The sequence below is a fragment of the Prionailurus bengalensis genome, chromosome A1 (genome assembly GCF_016509475.1).
Source record: "Prionailurus bengalensis isolate Pbe53 chromosome A1, Fcat_Pben_1.1_paternal_pri, whole genome shotgun sequence".
NCBI lineage: Eukaryota > Metazoa > Chordata > Mammalia > Carnivora > Felidae > Prionailurus > Prionailurus bengalensis.
This window is the reverse complement of record NC_057343.1, coordinates 2,179,917-2,201,262: the sequence shown is the minus strand read 5'-3', so window position 1 is coordinate 2,201,262 and position 21,346 is coordinate 2,179,917. Positions and strand designations below refer to the sequence as shown.

The 21,346-nt window shown below is 38.7% G+C and overlaps 1 protein-coding gene across 4 annotated transcripts in view; it reads left to right on the top strand.

Moving 5' to 3' along the window:
• The window catches only part of ZDHHC20 (zinc finger DHHC-type palmitoyltransferase 20), a 75,167-nt gene that overhangs the window by 45,536 nt on the left and 8,285 nt on the right, over positions 1 to 21,346 (top strand). For 2 of the 4 annotated variants that reach the window (XR_006296585.1, XM_043575007.1), the window contains exons 6-11: positions 112 to 144; positions 1,244 to 1,364; positions 11,034 to 11,166; positions 15,122 to 15,248; positions 18,383 to 18,472; positions 19,901 to 20,016. Coding sequence is in view for 3 of the 4 variants with exons in the window: in XM_043575007.1 (XP_043430942.1) it covers positions 112 to 144; positions 1,244 to 1,364; positions 11,034 to 11,166; positions 15,122 to 15,248; positions 18,383 to 18,472; positions 19,901 to 20,016 (620 nt within the window). In the remaining variant the exon portion in view is untranslated. Of the gene's footprint in view, positions 1 to 111; positions 145 to 1,243; positions 1,365 to 11,033; positions 11,167 to 15,121; positions 15,249 to 18,382; positions 18,473 to 19,508; positions 19,554 to 19,900; positions 20,017 to 21,108; positions 21,187 to 21,346 lie in introns of those variants that run through there. The other 2 variants (XM_043574997.1, XM_043575021.1) reach the window with 2 other exon arrangements.

Here is a 21,346-nt window from a genome sequence, read left to right as displayed (position 1 = left end):
TAAGATGTTACTTGTAAAGGTAAAAATTTAAGCCAAAGAAAAAGAAAATTATGAGCAATTAGAATTAGGGGAATTTTTATAAGGATTTTCTTATGCTTATTTGTTTTTTAGATGTATTCTTAAGATGGATCATCACTGTCCTTGGTATGTATAAAAAATAGAGGAAATCTCATTGGGGGTGGAGAGGTGGGAAGGAGAGAATTGAGCGTAATTTACCTCAGCATTTTTAAATTTTGAAGGGCAGTGTAATTACTCCTAGATATCAAGATTGATGTAGTCATTTATATGCATATATATGTATGTAGTTGTTTATATTAAATATATTCCTTTAACTATACAGCTGATGTATTAACCCAAGTAAGTACATAATAAGAATTGACATTGGGGCACCTGAGCGGCTGTCAGTTAAGTGTCCACTCTTGATCTCAGCTCAGAGCATGATCTCGCGGTTCGTGGGATCAAACCCCCTCCGCCCCCCACCCCCCCCACCCCCCGGGCTCCACACTGACAGCACGGACCCTGCTTGGGATTCTTCTCTCCCTCTGTCTCTGCCCCTCCCCTGCTCGTTCTCTCTCTCTCTCAGAATAAATGCATTAAATTAAAAAAAAAAAGAATTAAACATCAAAATTCCAAATTGCTTGAGACACCTGTGTAGCTCAGGCGTTTAAGTGTCTGAACTGTTGATTTCGGCTCAGGTCATGATCTCACAGTCGTGAGGTCAAGGCCCGTGTTGGGCCCCATACCGAGCTTGGAGACTGCTTAAGATTCCGTCTCCCTCTGCCTGTGTCCTTTCCCTCTTCCTCTCGCTCACTCTCTCTCTCTCAGAAATAATCAAATCAAATCAAATCAAATCAAATCGAAGAAATTCCAAATTCCTCACGGAATTCACTAAAAGCACGTGTCCACAATGAAGACACTGCCTCTCCTACTTCCCAAATGGCTCATTTCCAAGGAATAATGATTACGTTTTTTATCCGTCGTATGTGTTATTGTTGTTTTTATTACGGTTCAAAAACTGACGCAGAATGTACCACCTCAGCCATTTCTACGTGCGCACTTCAGCGGGTACGCAGTGCGTTCGCACTCTTGTGCGCCCCGCGCCCAGAGCTTCTCATCCTGCACAGCTCAGGTCCTGTGCCCACCCCTGCCCCCTGCAGCCCCTGCGAAACACCACTCTGTGTCTTGTCTCTGTGAGTTCGTGGCTTGTCATATTTTTACAGTGTGACTTTTTGTATTCTTCTAGGGTGAATAACTGTGTGGGATTTTCTAATTACAAATTCTTCCTGCTGTTTTTATTGTATTCCTTGTTATATTGCCTTTTTGTGGCTACGACAGTTTTACAGTACTTTATAAAATTTTGGACGGTAAGTCTTTTTTCTATCTTAAACCATATATTTAAGCCTTTTTAAGATGCTGTATTCATAAAGAGTTCCTTCATTCTTTATTATAAATAGATACACTTCATTTCAGTTTTACTAGATGGAATTTATAATGGATCAGAAAGCAGATCGGCTATAATTTACCTTCGTGTGTTTATGTTTATTTGTATATAAATGGATAGTAAACAAGATACGGTGAACTTTAGTGATCCAAACTCTTTTCACCCACACTGTAACAGTAGATACACCAATTTTAGGGAAGCAGTTGCTTTTAGCTGAGTTGAAGAGACTTCCTGCCTTTTTACAGTAATAAAAGTGAAATTGCCAATACCCGAAACGCCCACTAATCTGTTTCCTGCCTCTGTAGATGTTAATCTTTTTTCTATCAGGAGTCGCAAAGGTTTTTTTCGACGTTTTCAGTTTATATCTTACAACCCTGTTTTGTTTTTATCAAACTGAAGTTTTATATTTTTAAAGCAGTATTTTTATGATTTCTGACTTTCCTATTTATTTAAAAGCCATGCTTTTCATTTATGACTTCTGGCTTTAGTCTGTTCCCTATACATTTATACAATATTGACCCAGGTTTTCCTTTTCCATTGGCATTGTAATTAGTTTTGTTTTCACATTTAAATCTTTGATTTTGAAGAGGGGATTATTGTGGTCAAAAAGTACTTTGTATTTATCCTTCCTAAAAATTCTATTGAGAGGTTTTAAAATGTAGCTTTTATGACTGAACTGCTCAGGCATGTTGAAGCCAGCCGATCGGGAGCTGATTAGGTATCATCGAAAAGGAAGTTTGTTCCTCACGGTGTCTGAGGGGAGGGGCCCACCGCGCCATGCAGGACCACGTGGGAAGCACCAGCCAGGGTGACCAGATTTAGGGGGAGCCAGTTTGAATAATGTCTGCAGTCCCTGGGTTGTCTTCACCTTTCCGTGGAGTGGTGAAGGCAGGGCAGTATTGTCTCCTGGAGAGTAACAGCCAGAGAGAGGAGGTGGCTTGGAGTACGAACTCTGGATTGGTCAGGTTGTCACAGACAAACAGGTTTATTCCTTGCTGTCGCTTAAGGACCGGAAAGCTGTGGGAGAGGCAGCCTTTCTTCAGTCAGCAAGGCCCCAGGTGCCAGTGCGTCAAGAATACAGAAAATAAGAAAATGAAGTTAATGCAGAGGGAGCTGTTGCCCTTCCCATTTTCAGAGTTGAAAACCGAGGTTGGACGAGTTAGGTAACCAGCCGGAATTTGAACGTAGATTTTTCTGTTTCAGCATCCAGCTACTTTCCACTGTGAGTTGCTTTTCATAGCATTCCTTGGACGTAACATAATTAAAGCCTCAGTCATCAAGCATGATTATTTATCCAGGAAATAGCTAAGATATTTTGCAAGGACTTTCACTAAAACATTTTTGGATGTTTTCAACTTGGGGCATTTAAAACCAGGGGATGCTGGTACCTGCAGTGCCTTTGTGCATATTAGAAGAAAGCACCCAGTTCTGTGTGGTCTCAGCCCACCGAGTTTGGGGTTCTGTTGTTCCCCTGGTTCTGAGCACCTTTGTTCAGTTAACAACCCTCTTAACCCTGTTCAGTGGCCCTGTTTAAGTAAAGGATTTAGTGCCAGATGAATAAAGTCTGAATTATAGAATTTTACATTTTTTATCAGAAACTCCAGTGTTTGCATATAATGATTTATTAATTAAAGAATAAATATTTTCAACTCTTTCAGATTCATTATGAGTAAGGAAACGCTAGCAAACTTAAATCTTTTTCTTCATTCAACAAATATTTATTGAGTACTTATTATGTACCAGGCAGTGTTCTAGGCACTTTGGATAGATCAGTGAACAAAACAGAGTCCTGTTTTTATAGAACTTATTTTTGAGAAGAGGAAGGCATATACACGTAATAAATAAGTAAATCCTACTGTGTATTAGAAAGTAAACACGGTGAAGAAAAGTCAAAGTAGAGCAGAGTAAGGGATGCAGCAAGTTTCTTGGGGTGGCATGACCAGGACAGACAGAAGTGTTAAAGGGATCAGTGTAGACCTCAGGAGGAAGATCAGATTTTAGCAAAGGTTTGACGGGAGTTGGTGGACATCTGAAAAAGGAATATGTGAGCAACATGGAAGCACCTAAATACACAGAGCAAATATTAACAGACCCAAAGGGAGAAATAGGAGCAATACAGTAATAGTAGGGACTTCAAGACCCTGCTCTCATCGATGGATAGATCATCCAGACAGAAAATCAATAAGGAAGGATTGGCATTAAAATGACACATTAGAGCAACGAGGCAGTTTAAATCGTGGGGGAAAAAATGACACATTAGAACAGGTGGACTTAACAGACATACAGAACACTCCATCCAAAAGAAACAGAAAACACAGTGGTATAAAAGTAGAAATGAGTCACAAAAACGAAAACTGGAAAACTCACAAATGAGAAAGATCTCAAATGACCTAACGTTACATTTCAGGAACTAGAAAAAGAACATACAAGCCAAAGTTGGTTTTTTGAAAAGATAAACAGAATAGGTAAACCTTTACCTAGACCCATCAAGAAAGAAAGAGGACTAGGGGCGCCTGGGTGGCGCAGTCGGTTAAGCGTCCGACTTCAGCCAGGTCACGATCTCGCGGTCCGTGAGTTCGAGCCCCGCGTCAGGCTCTGGGCTGATGGCTCGGAGCCTGGAGCCTGTTTCCGGTTCTGTGTCTCCCTCTCTCTCTGCCCCTCCCCCGTTCATGCTCTGTCTCTCTCTGTCCCAAAAATAAATAAAAATGTTGAAAAAAAAATTAAAAAAAAAAAAAAGAAAGAAAGAGGACTCAAAATTAGAAATGGAAGGGGATACATTACAGCTGATACCACAGAAATGCAAAGGATCATCAGAGACTACTCTGAACAATTATGCAGCAACAAATTAGACAGCCTAGAAGAAATGGATACATTCCTAGAAACATACAACCTACCAAGACTGAGTCATGATGAAATAGAAAATCTGAACAGATTTCTAGTAACAAAATCAAATTAATAACTTCCCAATAAGTAAAAGTCCAGAAACCAGATGGTTTGGTAGTGAATTCAACCAAACATTTAAAGAATTAATGCCAGTCTTCAGAATCTTCCAAAAAAAAAAAAAAATAGAAGAGGGAACACTTCCAAATTTATTTTATAAGGCCAGTATTACCATGATACCCAAAGTAGACAAGAACACTACAAGGAAAAAAAAATTATAGGCCAATATCCTTGTTGAACAAAGACATAAAAGTCTTCAAAAAAAATATTAGCAAATTGAATTCAAGAATACTTTAAAAGGGGACACCTGGGTGGCTCATTCAGTTAAGCATCTGACTTTGGCTCGGGTCATGATCCTACAGTTTGTGGGTTGGCCTCGGTGCTGACAGCTCTGAGCTTGGAGCCTGCCTCAGATTCTGTGTCTCCCTCTCTCTTTGCCACCCCCCCCCCCCGCTGCTTGTGCATTCTCTCTCAAAATTATATAAATAAACATTTAAAAAAAGAATACATTAAAAGGATCATATACCGTGATCAAGTGGGACTTATTCTAGGGATGCAGGTTTGGTTCAGCATCTTTAAGTCAATCAGCATGACGTACCAGATTAAAAAAATGAAGGAAAAAATCATATGATTATTTCCCTGGATGCAGAGAAACATTTGACAAAATTCAATGGCCATTTTTTAAAATGTTTTATTTTATTTTTGAGAGAGAGCATGAGCAAGGAAGGGGCAGAGAGAGAGAGAGGGAGACACAGAAGCAGGCTCCAGACTCTGAGCTGTCAACACAAAGCCCGACGCGGGGCTCAAACTCATGAGCCATGAGATCATGACCGGAACCGAAGTCAGAGGCTTAACCGATTGAGTCACTCAGGGGCCCCTCAATGTCCATTTTTGATAAAAATTCTTAACAAAGTAGTTATAGAGGGAATATATCTTAATATAATAAAAGCCATGTATGACAAGCCCATAGCTAACATCGTAGTCAGTGATGAAAAGCTTAAAGTTTTTCCCCTAAGGTTAAGAGCAAGATAAGGATTGGGGTGCCAGGGTGGCTCAGTCAGTTAAGTGTTGGACTCTTGATTTCTAGTCAGGTCATGGTCGTACAGTTTGTGAGATCTAGCCCCACACTGGGCTCCACGCTGACAGCATGGAGCCTGCTTGGGATTGTCTCCTGTCTCTCTGCGCCTCCTTCTGCATATGCTTTCTCTCTCAAAAATAAACATTAAAAAAAAAAAAGAAGAAGACAAAGATTCCCACTCTTGCTACTTTTATTCAACATGGTATGTATTGGAAGTCCTATCCACAGCAATTAGGCAAGAAAAAGAAAAGGAATTCAAATAGGAAAGAAGTACAATTATCTTTGCATAATGCATATGTTTAGAATACCCTAAAGACTCCACCAAAATGTATCCAAAGGATACAAAAATGCTGATTTGAAGGGGCACATGCACCCCAGTGTTTAAGCAGCACTATTGACAATAGCCAAATTATGGAAAGAGCCCAGATGTCCATTGACTGATGAATGGGTAAAGAAGATGTGTGTGTGTGTGTGTGTGTGTGTGTGTGTGTGTGTGTGTAAGTAATGTAATATTACTCGGCAATCAAAAAGAATGAAATCTTGCCATTTGCAACAACATGGATGGAACTAGAGTGTATTATGCTAAGCAGAATAAGTCAGAGGAAGACAAAATATCATATGATTTCACTCATGTGGAATTTAAGAGACAAAACAGATGAACAGAGGGGAAGGGAAGGGAAGGAAAAATAAGATAAAAACAGAGAGGGAAGCAAACCATAAGAGACTCTTAACTGTAGAGAACAAACTGAGGGTTGCTATAGGGGTGTTGGGTGGGGAGGATGGGCTAAATGGGTGATGGGCATTGAGGGCACTTGTTGGGATGAGCACCGGGTATTATATGAAAGTGATGAATCACTAAATTCTATTTCTGAAATCATTATTACAGTGTGTTAACTTAACTAAGTTGGATTTAAATTTAAAAAATAGGATGATTGGGGTGCCTGGGTAGCTCAGTCAGTCAAGTGTCTGACTTCGGCTCAGGTCATGATGTCACGGTTCATGAGTTTGAGCCCCGTGTCAGGCTCTGTACTGACAGTTCTGTACTGACAGGCCTGGAGCCTGCTTCGAAATCTGTGTGTGTCTCTCTCTCTCTCTCTCTCTCTCTCTCTCTCTCTCTGCCCCTCCCCTGCTCATGCTCTGTCTCTCTCTCTCATAAATAAACATTTAAAAAAACCCCAAAAAACAGGATGATATAAATACACTTTTACTCTACATTATTTTAGAAACCTCATAAAGTATCTTTTAAGAATTGGGAAGTACAGGGTGGGTATGTCTTCTCAATGAAAATACCTATATGATTTTCACAGCCATCCTTTTATGCTAGTCTATCAATAAACATTATGTGAACAGAAAAAAATAAAAGACTTCACAAAAACTGTTAGAACTAGGAAACTAATTTGGTAAATTTGCAGGGTATAAAATCAGTTGCATTTCTGTATTAGTAACTAACTGTCAGAAGAGAAATTGAGAAAACAATCCCATTTACACTGGCATCAGAAAGGGCAAAATACTTAGGGAATAACTTTAACCGAGGAGTTGAAAGACCTATACATTGGGGACCGTAAGAGACTGCTGAAGGCAGTCGAAGGCACAAACAAATGGAAAGTTAACTGTGCTCACGGGCTGGAAGAGTTAACATTGTTAAAATGTCCATACTACCAAAAGCCATCTACAGATTTCAGTGAACCCCATAACTAAGTTCCAATGGCATTTTTCACAGAAATAGAACAAGCAGTCCTAAAGTTTATGTGGAACCACAGAAGACCCCAAATAGCTAAGGCAGTCTTGAAAAGGAAGAACAAAGCTGGAGGTGTCATGCTTCCTGATTTCAAGCTGTATTACAAAGCTGTAGTAATCAGAACCATATGGTATTGGCGTGAAAACAGACACAATGGTCAATGGAACAGAATAGGCCAGAAATAAACCCATGAATCTTGGGTCAGTTAATTTTTGACACAGGAGCCAAGAATATACAGTGGGCAAAGGACAATCTTTGTAATAAGTAATGTTGGTCAACATGGACAGCCACAGGCAAAAGAATGAAACTGGGTCCCTACCTCCATCATACAAAAATCCATTCCAAATGGATTGAAGACTTGAACATAAGACCTGAAACCGTAAGTCTCCTAGGTTAAAACATGGGCAGTAAGCTCCTTCATGTTTTTTAGGTTTAACACCAAAGGCAACAAAAGCAAAAGTAAACAAGTGGGACTGCATCAGACTAAGAAGACAAAGGAAACTATTAACAAATCAAAAAAGCAGCCTCTTGAATGGGAGAAGATATTTGCAACTCATATGATCTGATAAGGGGGTAATAGACGAAATATACAAAGAACTCCTATAACTCAGTAGCCAAAAAACCAATTTAAAAATGTGCAGAGGACATTTGCAACTACGTGGATGGAACTGGAGGGTATTATGCTAAGTGAAATTAGAGAAAGACAAATATATGCCTTCACTCATATAAGGACTTTAAGAGACAAAAGAGAGGAACATAAGGGAAGGGAAACAAAAATAATACAAAAACAGGGAGGGGGACAAAACATAAGAGACTCTTAAATATGGAGAACAAACAGGGTTACTAGAGGGGGTGTTGGGGGGGGGGGAATGGGCTAAATGGGTAAGGGGCATTGAGGAATCTACTCCTGAAATCATTGTTGCACTATATGCTAACTAATTTGGATGTAAATTTAAAAAAATAAAAATGTGCAGAGGAGGGGTGCCTTGGTGGCTCAGTCGGTTAAGCATCCAACTTCAGCTCAGGTCATGATCTCACGGTGTGTGAGTTCGAGCCCCGTGTCAGGCCCTGTGCTGATAGCTCAGAGCCTGGAGCCTGCTTTGGATTCTGTGTCTCCCTCTTTTTCCTCCCCCGCTCATGCTCTGTCTGCCTCTTCTCAAAAATAAAGGTTAAAAAAAAAAATTTTTTTTTTAAATGTGCAGAGGATCTGAACAGGCATTTTTCCAAAGACCTATGGATGTCCAGCAGGTACATGAAAAAGTGGTCAATGTCACTAATCAGGGAAATGCAAATCAAAACCACAGGGTGAGACATCAACTCATACCTCTTAGAGCAACTATTATCAAAAGATAAGAAATAACTGGTGTCGGCGAGGATATAAAGAAAAGGGAATACATGCACCGTTGGTGGGAATGTAGATTGGCTTAGCCACTATGGAAACAGTGTAAGGATTCCTCAAAACAGTAGAACTGTATATGGTCCAGCAATTCTACTTCTGGATATTCATCCAAAGGAAATGAAAATACTAACTTGAAAACATATGTGTAACCCTGTGTGCATTGCATCTTATTTAGAATAGCCAAGAAATGAAAACAACTAAGTATCCATCAATAGACAAATGGATAAAGAAACTGTGTGTGTGTGTGTGTGTGTGTACACAATGGAATATTACTCAGCCATAAAAAGAAGGAAATCCTGCCATTTGTGACCACATGGATGGGTCTGGAGGACTTTAAGTGAAATAAGTCAGAGAAATAAAAATACTATTTTTGTCACTTAAATGTAAACTTTTTGAACTCATAGACACAGAGAGCAGATTGGTGATTGTCAGGGACAACGCATGGGGGGTGGGCACAGTGGGTGAAGGTGTTCAAAATAACATACGTCCTGAGTATGTAATGCACAACATAGTGACTATAGTTAAATGTGTTGTAAAGTCTCTAAGATAGTACCTCTTAAAAGATCTCCTCACTAGGAAAAGAAATTTGTGCCTGTGGTATGGATGTTAACTAGACTTATTGTGGTGATCATTTTGATATATATGTAAAATCATGTTTTACAACCGAAACTAACGTTACATGTCAGTTATATCTCAATTTTTGAAAAAGAGTGTGATCAGGGTAGATCTCAATAAGAAGGATAAGATTTGAGCCAAGACTTGAGGGGAGTTAGCGGACATCCGAGAGAAGACTTCTGAGAAAACATCTGGACTTCAGAGCAAAGGCCCCAAATTTTGTAGGCGCACCCCCACCGTGTTCGTGTAACAGCGAGGAGGCTAGAGTGGCTGGAGTAGAATGACTGAGGACGGGAGTGATGCGAAGCCCAGGCAGTGGGCCTCGGAGAGTGTCAAGGATGTTGTCTTTCACGCTGAGTGAAACGGGAGCAGAGGAGTGACGTGGTCTCACTGTAACGCGTCACCCTGATTGCCGAGCTGAAACTAGACGGCAGGGTAAAGGACAGCACCTCTGAGAAGGCTGTCGCGGTAGCAGTGAAGGTGGTAAGAAATTCTCAGATACAGTTTTTAGAAAGAAACCACTAATCAGAAGTTTTTTAATAAGAGCTATTTGCTAAAAAAAAAAATGAATTTTATTTTTTCCTAGATATAAATCTGTTTTTAAAAACAGTGTAAAAGTGTCTGTTTAAAGTGTACCTTGAATGTGCTTGAAGAGCTAAATATTCGTGTCTGTGTTCTCTTTTGTGTTTTTGGAGGAAATGTCAACGACCTTTAGAGAGCAACATCTTAGTGTTCCTTCAAAACATAAAAGATCTATAAAAGTAGTGTTCAGGATAATTTTGTATAAAATTTGGTTTCTTAATACATTATCTCTATTTGTACAAGCTTTGCCGCAGGAAATCTACAGAGAGTTGTCCAAAGGTAAAAGAACATCATTGCCATGCCATTCTTGTGACATTTCTAGTAAATACGTATAAAACTCATTTGCTTCACAAGATGGGAAGTTAGAAGAATCACTTGATGTATTTAAAACACATTGTGGTTACTCTGGGAGAGAAGAGAAAAAGATGAAAGAATCATCTAATGCTAAAAACCTTCCATTTACCCTGTAAACAATGTTTCAGTCAAGCAGAACCACCTCATGCTCTAGTGGAAAACCATATGGACGGTTTTATTTTAAGAGCCAACACTTAAGGGCTTCCTCTGTCTCCTATTAATAGATAATAATTCCAGGTTAAGGTTTTGCTTCTGTTAAAATGAATATTGCCATAAGAATGGGTAACAGAGAAGCTGTTTCCATTCACTAATACCTTGTGGTAAATGTATTTACCAAAACTGCTAATTACCGAAAAAGACTGGAGGAATTGAACGAGGATAAAAAAGGTGGGAATCAAGACAACTGAGGGCATGGGGATATTTGCTGTGGTGTTCCAAAAGTAGAAATTAAAGATAAATTTATCACAGTTAGTGTCTGATTAGCAGCATGTGTCATTAAAATAAGCAAATATTTTGGCATAGATAAGGAAAGCCGTTGTATATCCTGGATATTGGGGAAAGCATATGAAGATATGCGTAAAGTACAAAAGAAAATGTTGAGCAAAAAAGTGCATCCTTATTATTGAAAACATTACTAAAATTTTTAAATGTTTAAGAGTAATTTTTAAAATGACTCTTTGCACCTTTTATATAAGCAAGCTCCTTTGATAATGCCAATTTTCTGTTTTTGGAGATGTTGCCTTTGGATTTATTACCTCAATTTACTCCATAGTCTTCATATCTGGCAAGAATGTTGGTAGAGTCGGCAGTCTTTAGGAAGAACCAGATAATAATATATTTTAAGGCTGACGATTCTAAAGTTGACTCTTCTTTTTTCCTTCCTCAGAATGAACTCTCTGATACACGTGCAAAGTTCCACGTACTTTTTCTTTTCTTTGTGTCTACAATGTTCTTCATCAGCGTCCTGTCACTTTTCAGCTACCACTGCTGGCTGGTTGGAAGAAACAGAACAACAATAGGTAAGTAGATTAAAAGAAATCCTAATTATTTAGGAAAATGGCCATAAATGAGTATGAAGTATCATGAGAAGATAGATGATAAAGAAGTGTAAAACAGTTCCGTATTAAGACAGTGACTGGATAAGAACAATGGGTGTACAGTAAATGTAAACGTTCATTATTTTGAAGGTTGAGGAGATGAGTTTGGCTTTTGTATGTATTTTCAGTGGTGCATTGTATATAAAAGAACCGACTGCATAAATTTTAGTAAACAAAAGCTGTTTCCTGCCTTTATACAATGCTTTTTCAAAAGTCAACCTATAAAGGTAGATAGTAGATTTACATGTTATAAGGAAGTTCATTCTCTGAATGCAAAAAAAAATTTTTGAATCCTCATTTACAGCTTTTTTTTTTTTTTTTTTAGCTAAAACATGTGTCTTTTACTCTTTTCCCCCACAGTTGATTGCACACTGACTGGCATTTTCCCTGACTGAGTAGTGTTTTTAACATGGCTTTATGTCAGTTGACAGTGAAATTTATGTATCATATCACTAATATCAGTATTTATTTCCTACTTTTTGTTGTTCATTTTTTAAAGTACAATATAGGGGAGAAACTCAGTGAAGTATTAAAATAATTGGACAAACATTTCCTAAATAAGGGTGATGTGGCATTCATTGCTCAAACTAAGCTATTAGCCTGTAAGCAGCTACCGTGCTCTAATCGAAATATTTAGGCATTGGCTAATGTACCAAAGTACAAGATAAGGATTTCTTGGGGCACCTGGTGGCTTAGTCAGTTGAGCATCCAGCTCTTGATTTCGGCTCGGGTCATGATCCCAAGGGTCATGGGATTGAGCCCCACGTTGGACTCTGTGCTAAACATGGAGCTTAACTGAGATCCTCCCTGCCCTTCTACCCTGCTCACACTCCCCTCTCTCTCTCAAATAAAAAATTAAAAAAAAAAAAAAGACAAAACAGGGATTTGTCACATTGTTTCATAGGAAAGTCAGAGACTCCCTGCCATCTAAAGCCATATGTCTAACAGGAGAATTAGAGGCAGATAGATTATAATACAGAAAGATAAAGACATCTCAGGGAGACTTTTAGACACGTCTCTAGGTTATTTTAACCTTGTGTCCTACTGAGTCATTTAAGGCACGATGGGCTCCATGGTAAAGATTTCTGTGCCCTCTCTTTCCCAGCCCACCTCCTTGAGTCCCAACATGCATTCCTCCCTTTTCTGTATAAATAAACTTTCTGGTGCCTAGTAATTAATTCATTACCCTGTTCACAGATATCCTGCCATCTCCTTGTCTTTAACCGGCAATGATAAAAGGCAGCCTACATGGAAAGTCTAGTCCTTATGAACCACCCGAACTAGAAAGGGAGAGATTTCCTATAGAGAAGTAGAATTCTTTTCAGAAATTGGTAAATCTGGTAACAGTGGGCCCGTTTTCCTATCTGGCATCCTTCGGTTGAAGCTGAGTCATAGCTGACTGCTTCAGATGGGAGCCTGAGCACTTTAACTTTTTAACCTTAACACTTGGAACACTTACAGTTCTAATCCTGCTTCGTTTCCTGCCCAGCGTTGTTGTTACGAGAGAGCAGTGTTTCATGGGAAACCTGTTCTCTTTAAATAGTCTTCTTCAAACTTTTTTGCCTGTGACTCCAGCAAGAAAGGCATCATTTGTATCGTGACCTAGTGCATGCACACATTTATAAAATTATATAAATAAAATAAGCAAAAAATTTATAAAACATTATTAATCTTTATTTGCAATGTACTCTAATACTTTCTGTTCTAGTTCATTAAAAAGAAATGCTGGTCACAAACCACTGAGTCGATTTCACAGCCTATTGGATGTGAAAAACACCTATCCGGGTGTTTTAACCCACACTTTGAAAAATCATTACCCGGACACTCCACTTCCTTTACAGCCTCACCTTCCACACCCCTGACCTTGGGCTGGTTCTCCATTGCTTCTTCCAGAGTCCTGCTCTTGTGTCCTTTGAGGTGTCCCCTCTACCCTTCTCCATTACTGTCACCTACCTACCTTGAGACCAGTTCTCCAATTTAAAGAGTCTCTGTATTCAGACAACTGCGATCATCCCAGACAGGCAAGCTGTCTTTGATTCTGTGGCTAATCATTCCCATAAACTAAATATTGAACCTTTTATTCTCTTGGAACTGAGGAGTCCCTGAAATTTTCAATTGGAATTGTCCATTCTCTGGCCATTCTTCATCCTTTCATCTGTCCTTTTCTGTATGCCACCGAATTTCCTCTTTTACCCTGCCTGTATTCTCCAGCACTTCTCTCTCAAGGACTCCCTTCCTTTCTGGTCTCATTTTCTCGTCTTTTCCGTTTTAGATCCTGTAACAAGTGACTTTAACGACTCCTGACAGTACTCTCACACTACACCCACCCTGGTTTCCTCCCATAATTCATTTGCTGATCTGCTCCCTGGTTATTCCCCAGCGCTTCACTTTATCCACAAGTATGTTGAGGTGTAGAAAGCTGGGGAAGGCAGTCTTACTCCCACAGTGATGGGTGCACCTACCCAGTTAAAGTCTCAGACCTCACTTGGGTCCTCTACTCTCTTTGGCAGTCACATGTCATGTGTTTCTGAAAAAATTAGAAGTTGTCACAGGTAAATTTTTAACTGCCTTCCCCCCACCCTTGTAACCTCACACAGACATTTCTCCTTTCAAACCCATCACTGTCACGCTGCCTCCAAATTCTGAGGACAAATGTCTTTTCTGGTATCTAAGGTTAATCTTTAGAACTCTTCTAGAGGCTGTCCCATTTCTTCTAGAATTTTCTTGCATCAGTTTTTACTTTACTGTTCTGTATCATCAACCTTTCCCAATTCCTCTCTCCCTGGATTCTTACCCATAGCTTATAAAACATGCTAAAATGCATTGTACTTTTAAATAAAGGAAAAAAACCATTTTTCTGGTGAGAAGTGTATCTTTCTTCAGCCCTCACTATGGAGCATTTAGCAGCCAAGTTTGAAATAATGGTCTCTGATTAGCATCTGCCTCTTTTTTTATTCATCGTTCAAGATCATGTTCAAGTACTGCCACCCCCATTCACACCTGTATCTGTGTCACAGTGCAGTTTTGTTAGACTTTATTGGACTGTCGGTTCTTTAAGAATTTCATCTAATTTACCTTTGGATCTCAAACATCTGGTACTGTGCCAACAGGCACGTGGTAAGAATTTCATAAGTAATGAATGAGTGAAGTCACAAGAGTTAGCATATCTTTTTTTAAAAGGGAGATACAGGGGCGCCTGGGTAGCTCAGTCAATTAAGCATCTGACTCTTGATTTCGGCTCAGCTCATGCTATCACAGTTCATGGGTTCAAGCCCCATGTGGTTCGAGCCCCACACCGTCAGCACAGAGCCTGCTTGGGATTCTCTCTCCTTCTCTCTCTGCCCTTCCCCCACTTGCTCTCTGTCTCAAAATAAGTATTTTTTCTATGTTTTATTCTTGCAAGAGAGACAGAGCATGAGCGGGGGAGGGGGAGAGAAAGAGAGGTAGACACAGAGTGTGAAGGAGGCTCTAGGCTCTGAGCTGTCAGCAGAGAACCCGATGCAGGGCTTGAACTCAGGAACCGTGAGATCATGACCTGAGCTATAGTCAGATGCTTAACTGACTGAGCCATCCAGGCACCCCATAAACTTTTGTTTTTTAAGGGAGATATAATGAACACACTTCAGTAGATTTTTTAGTAATATTAGATAATTCTTCTCACATTTTCATTTTATAAAGATGATGAAATACTCAGAGGTAGTATTTTTTTCCCAAATAAGTTTGAGAGGTTTCTTTTAATTGTTACAAATATTTGTTTTCAATTATATTTATAAAACTTTGATATCAGAGAGAGTAAGCAAGAAAATTGCTACTTTCCATCCTTGTATAATTATTCAATGGATTAATTGTTTTTTTTTAATCTATGTATCTACAACAGAATCATTCCGCTCACCCACATTTTCATATGGACCTGATGGAAATGGTTTTTCTCTTGGATGCAGTAAAAATTGGAGACAAGTCTTTGGCGATGAAAAGAAATACTGGCTACTTCCAATATTTTCAAGGTAATTTATAAAACGCAGGTCTCAGAAATTACAGAATCTGTGATAGTCTCTGTCTCTCTGGCTAAATGTGTTAAGATTCACAGAATACTGTATATGACATCCTCTGAGCCTGGGAGAATGAAAACTCAGAATATCTTGATTATATAAAATATTTTATTTTTCATGTTTTTTATTACATGGGCAAAAGAGGGTTTGGTTTGGGCATATATTTGGAAAGCGGGAAAAATGATTCATAAAAATAACAATCACTTTCTCCTGCAAAATGTAAATAAGTTTTTTGAAGTAGAAAATGATAAGAATTTATACTTACCAGCTACATCTCAAAGATTCTATCACAGATCATTCTGTTGTGTTTTAAAGACCCAACACATAATGCAATTTTTAACTTCAAATTTAGATGAAAATAAATGCTTGAGATGATTCATAGTTTCCTTGTCGCCCAGACCCCAGGCGTCTTAGGCTATCTATATATCAGAGTCACTACAGAAAAGGAAAAAAATATTTGAAATTCGAATGACATATTTAGCAATGTTACGGGATTTTCTTCTCTTCATTTGCTGCACTTCCTATAGTTTGTCTGAGAATAGCGTTTTGTTTTCACTTTTGAAAAACGTTCTGCGTGGCCTCTAATTCTGGATGTTGCTTTAATGGTCTTCTGGGTTACATTTTTGTCTGACAAGCTTGCAGTCATTCTTTTTTCCTCGGTGTCTTTTTCACCGGGTGCTTTTAAAATGGGCTTTTCATCACTAGTTTCATGCAGTTTGATTAGGATGCGCCTTGGTATATGTTGTTCGGTCTGTTCGTTTTTTTTGTGCTTGGAATTGGTTGAACTTCTTGGAGCTGTGATTCTGTAACTTTCATCAGATTTGGAAAGTGTTTGAATCATTATTTCTTCAAATAAGAAGAATGCATGTATATTCGTACACGAGAAGTTCTACCACAGCTCAGCGATGCGCTGCCCGTTTCTTAGTCTTTTTTCTGTGTTTCATTTGGCAGATCCTATCGCTGTATCTTTAAGTGTACCAATCTCCTTTGTCTCCTGTATTACAAGGTCGTCCACTCCGACTGGGTAGAACACGGACTAGTATTTTTTAAGATTATTTGCTCTAAGTAGCAATTTCAGTGTTGACTGGTTTGGTTGTTTTTTCCCCCATTCTTTAAAGATGTTGTTCCATTAATTTACAGATTGTATTGTTTTTGACAAGAAATCCGCCTCATTCATCTTTCTTCCACTATTTGTAAGTTACCGGGTCTTTTGTTTCCTCCTTAGCTTCTTTTAAGATATTATCTTGATCACTGATTTTAAGCAGTTTGATATGATGTATGGTTTCTTTGTGTTTATCCTCTTTGGGATCCATTAGGCTTCTTGGATCTATGAATTTATAGTTTTCATCACAATTAAATAATCTTAATCATGCCTGCCCATGCTCTCCCCGCACTGGGTTTTCGGGCACCCTTAAATATATGTATGTTAAATTGCTTGATCGTGACCCACAGGTCGTTGCTGTTTTTTCCCTGCCCCCCATCTTTTTTCTCTACCTGCTGAAGTTTGGATAGTTCGCTGATCTTTTCTTCTGTGATGTCTGCTCTGTTGTTAAGCTCATCTAATGAATGTTTCATTTCAGATATTGTGTTTTTCAGAATACACAGAATATTGTGTTTTTCTTCTGAACTTTTGTAGAAGTTCATTTTGGTTCTTTTTTTTATATCTTAAATTTCTCTTCTCATTATGTCCATTTTTCCTGTTAATTCACAGACGTTTATAGTCACTAAAGTGATTGCTTCAAGTTTTCATAGTCATTTCTAATTCTTTTCTAGTAACTGTTTTCTTCTTAGCTGTGGATCCCATTTTCCTACTTTTCATGCTAGTGATTTTTTATTAGGTGGTAGACATTTTGAGTTTTGTGTGTTAAATTTTGCTTTCTCCCTTTGGCAGTTACTTGTGTTTTTAGTGTGGTCCCTTTGAGGCTGTTTTAAGCTTTGTCACGTCGGGTTTAAAGTAGCATTTTCTTTAGGGCAGGTTTAGCCCTGCAACACAGGCGAGAGCAAGCTGGGGTCTCTACCGAATCCAGACGTACAGTAAGATCTCTCTAGTGTGGCTGGTCAGATTCGAATGCCTTCCGGTGCTGTAGGAGCTTCGTGGATTGTTCTCTTGTACTTCCCAGTTGTTCTTCTCCCAGATCCACATGTGTAGTTTAGCATTCACCACGAGACTCCAGTGAAATGCCGTGCACATTGCCATAGGCCTTCCTCTGCGTATCCGCCCTTCCTCAGCTCTGTCCAGTAGATTCAAGCACATCACCTTGAAACGTGCATCTCTGAAACCTCAATTCAATGAGACGACCTTGCTCTGCTTCCCCTGGTGGTGCCCAGGTCCTGGCAGAAAGCTGGGACTCACTTGGTTGGTTTCTCTTCTTTCAGACACTCCAGTTCTGTGTTGCCTGTTTGGAAAATAGTTATTGTATATAGTATTCAGTTTTCTGGTTGTTCATGACAGGAGGTCACATTTACCAGTTAACCCATCTTGGCGGGAAGTGAAAGTCCGTTTTACCTACTTTTGGTATTTTTAAAATGTGAAGATATGTCTATAATTTTTTAATTGTAAACTTCTCGAAGGCAGAGATTTTCTTCTCCTTTGTTCACTGCTCTATCCCTACCTCTTATAATAGTACCCAGAGCATTGTAGGCATTTAACAAATACTTGTCAAATGAATAAATATGTGGAACTTACATCTTGAATTCCATTTTGTGCCTTTATGATGTCCTAACTGATAGTGATGAGCAGGTCACTTACCCAAATATTTGATTACCTGTGTTTGAGGCAGCATAATCTTAATAATAATTATAGTCTTAATTACCCAAATTTTTAATTATCAGCTTCCCTGGTACTTGAATACCTACGTTTGAGGTATTATAAGAGGCATTATAATCTTAGTAGTCATGAAAGAGATTGTTTTTAAATACATGTAAATTAGAAGAGTAACCCTCTAAATTAGAAAATTTTAAGAATTATTCTCTGTAATGACAGCGTATAATTTCTTTATACTGTGACTTTGAAGAATGGTTATTAAATTTGAACACCTTGATTTACATTAATATGATTTAAATTATTGCTGATATTTTTCATTATGCAGCTTGGGTGATGGTTGCAGTTTTCCAACTCGCCTTGTGGGGATGGATCCAGAACAAGCTCCTGTTACAAATCAAAATGAATATGCTAGAAGGTGTGCTTCTTGTCATCAAGTTTTTCTGTATTCATTATAAAGCAAACTGTGTGTGTGCGTGTGCGTGTGTGTGTGTGTGTGTGTGTGTGTTGTACATACATATAAATAACAGTAGTAATTTGTGAGCCAACATAGGCAAAGAGAAATTCTATATAAAAGGTTTTTAACTGAGAGTTAATGTGGGTGTTGACCTAATATGCTGAAGACAGCCGTATTTTTTATCATCCAAACCATAACACTTTTAATAGTAAGAAAGAGAATGCTTGCTATTGCTATTAATAGTTGAACTAGAAATCTCTGGGCCAACCAGGAAACATGGCTATCCTAAATATGTTACATCTTTCTAGAAACTAAGATATTCTTCCAAGATTTGATTCTGTTGGTTTGTATCAGCTCTATTTTTTCAAAGAAATTGGTCATGCGATCCATCATTATATTTTGATAAACAGATGTTAACTGCGGTGTGAAAATAATATTAATGAGGATTTCAAAAATACAAATGTAAAATTTTTTCCTATTCATTCATATTAGGAGATAGTTTCTCATTATTTCCATGCCAAGCAATCTGATTCATAAATTCAGAGAAATAGCTCATTTTAAACGAAATTTTAAAGAAGATAGAGATGCTTCTGTCAAAGTGAAACAGTTGAAATTTATTTAAGACAGAAATAACTTGCGGGGGAGGAGGGATCATAAATTCCAAGCCGGCCCATTAATATCAGAACGTCGACCTTAGAACCTCCAGTCTTTGGACCTTAGAACTCTAACGCTTACTGTGGGTCTGAACAAGTCACCTCAGCTGTGTGAGACTCGGTTTCCAGCTCTGTCCAATGAGGGCCATCACAGCTGCCTCCAAGGGTTACTGTGAAGCTTGACGTGTGTCTGGCGCACCCAGCACAGTGTCTGGCCCGTAGGAAGTACGCAAGGAACACTACTTCCCTTTTCCTCCTTCCGTCCCTCCACTCCCTCCCTCCCCGGGCCTCTTAGCAAGAAAAGTAAGTCTGCGCTGAGTCACTAAATCGTTTTTTCCCCTTAGATCTAAACTGCAGAGGTAGAAAGCAGAAAACTTGGGAAATGACAGGTAATTTTTTTTGTCCTGGCCACAGACCTAGATCCCCACCTCGTGCTACCTTAACGGCTCTTGATTAACACGTTTTAAAAGTTTCACACCAGCCTTTGGAGCTTTTTTCTTTTGTCTAATAGTTTTCATTGGCACTGTTGGAATAGAGATTCTTGGGTCTAGAGCGCCATTCAGTCGGGGGTTGGGGGCATATTTTTCTTTTGAAGATAGAGTTTTTTAAGAGTGCTGAGATCTCATGAGTTGCCCTCACATACGTAGGAGAAGGAATACTAATTTGCTGCTTATTAATTAAGTATTATTAATTGAGCATTAAACTAGTTACTGAATTATTTTCCTCCTCTTTTCAGTATTGGCTCAAGTCAACCCTTTCCTATCAAACCGCTTAGTGAATCAAAAAACCGATTGTTGGACAGTGAATCTCAGTGGACAGAGAATGAATCTGAGGAAGGCACTGTCAGATCAGGTAATACTTACTTGTCTTCTCGAAAACACTGCTTTTTCTGGTTCAGATGAAGGTCAACCAGGTTTAACAAATGTGGAAAAATCAAAATAACACCATATTTAAAAATACTAACATATGAGAGACTTTTTAATGGAATATCTGACACATGGGGTGTCAGTGTTTATTGGTAGCTTTTATGGAGAAAAGGTTTGAGGAAGTGTAGTGGCTACTCCTGTGTTCTGTTCTGTTGACACAGTTGGACTTGCCTTTTGTTACCCAGCCATGTGTTTCTTGACCTCAGATGTAGAAAGTTCTTTTGGCATTCACGATTCTGAATAGCGTTTAAACAAGATTTTTCTCTAGGGTCTTAATTTTGCTCATTTGAAAATAATTTTTGAAATGCATTGTAGTCTTTGCTGCCTTAATATATAAAAAGAGTGCACCAAAAATATTTTAACCTTTTCATGATGACTGTTAATCATTTCGTGAATTATGGATTCATTGTAGAACAGTTGACAAGACAGAGGTGGTCTTTCGAACCAGGCCAGGTTTATGACATAGGCTGGCCATTTAACATGCATTACAAGCTACACTCTTTGCATGGCGGTTTTTAATAGCCATAGTAATAGCACTGTCCTCATCTTGCTCTGCGGGAAAATGGTTTGGACATTCAGATCATTTTGTACCAAGGGAAATACCCTAAGACTTGAAAGCCTGCTGTCAGAATTTCTGATTTTGTGTTTGTTTTTGGCTCTTCGCAATGCTTAAGTTATTCTCTTGAATTCGTATCATTAGGATATTCTCTTGAATTAGTATTCATTAGGATCATCAGACCCCATGTATAAGGTCAAAGAGGAAATTCATTCATGGGCTTCGCAGTTATTGCTGCTTTCAAAGCCAATGGACATTTTCACAAATATAAGCCTAAAACCAGACTTTTAGCTCTTAGCGCTTCTGGGTTCTCCAAGAGGATATGGTTATGGTTGATAACCATAAGCATAATATAGTGCTTTCGTAAGAGTTGCTTTTACTGTGATCATCAGTTCTACCATTTAGCCAGAAACTTAATACTTCTTTTTTTGTGTCATGTCGCGTATAATTATGTGCTTACAGGGACAAATAACCATGTTACAGTGGCAATAGAAAATTGAGTACCACTGGTTCGTAACTAACCATTTGAATAAGAACAAGGTAAGACAGTATAAAGGTAATCTCCTTGAACAAATGCAGTTATTTTCATGTTTTCTAATCTCAAAACAATTTGCAAGTCATTTGGTTTTTACTCTTTCAATTATATCAGCAAAATTAGGTGGTTAAGAAGAGATTGGAAGGTAACAGCTGCCTAAATCCC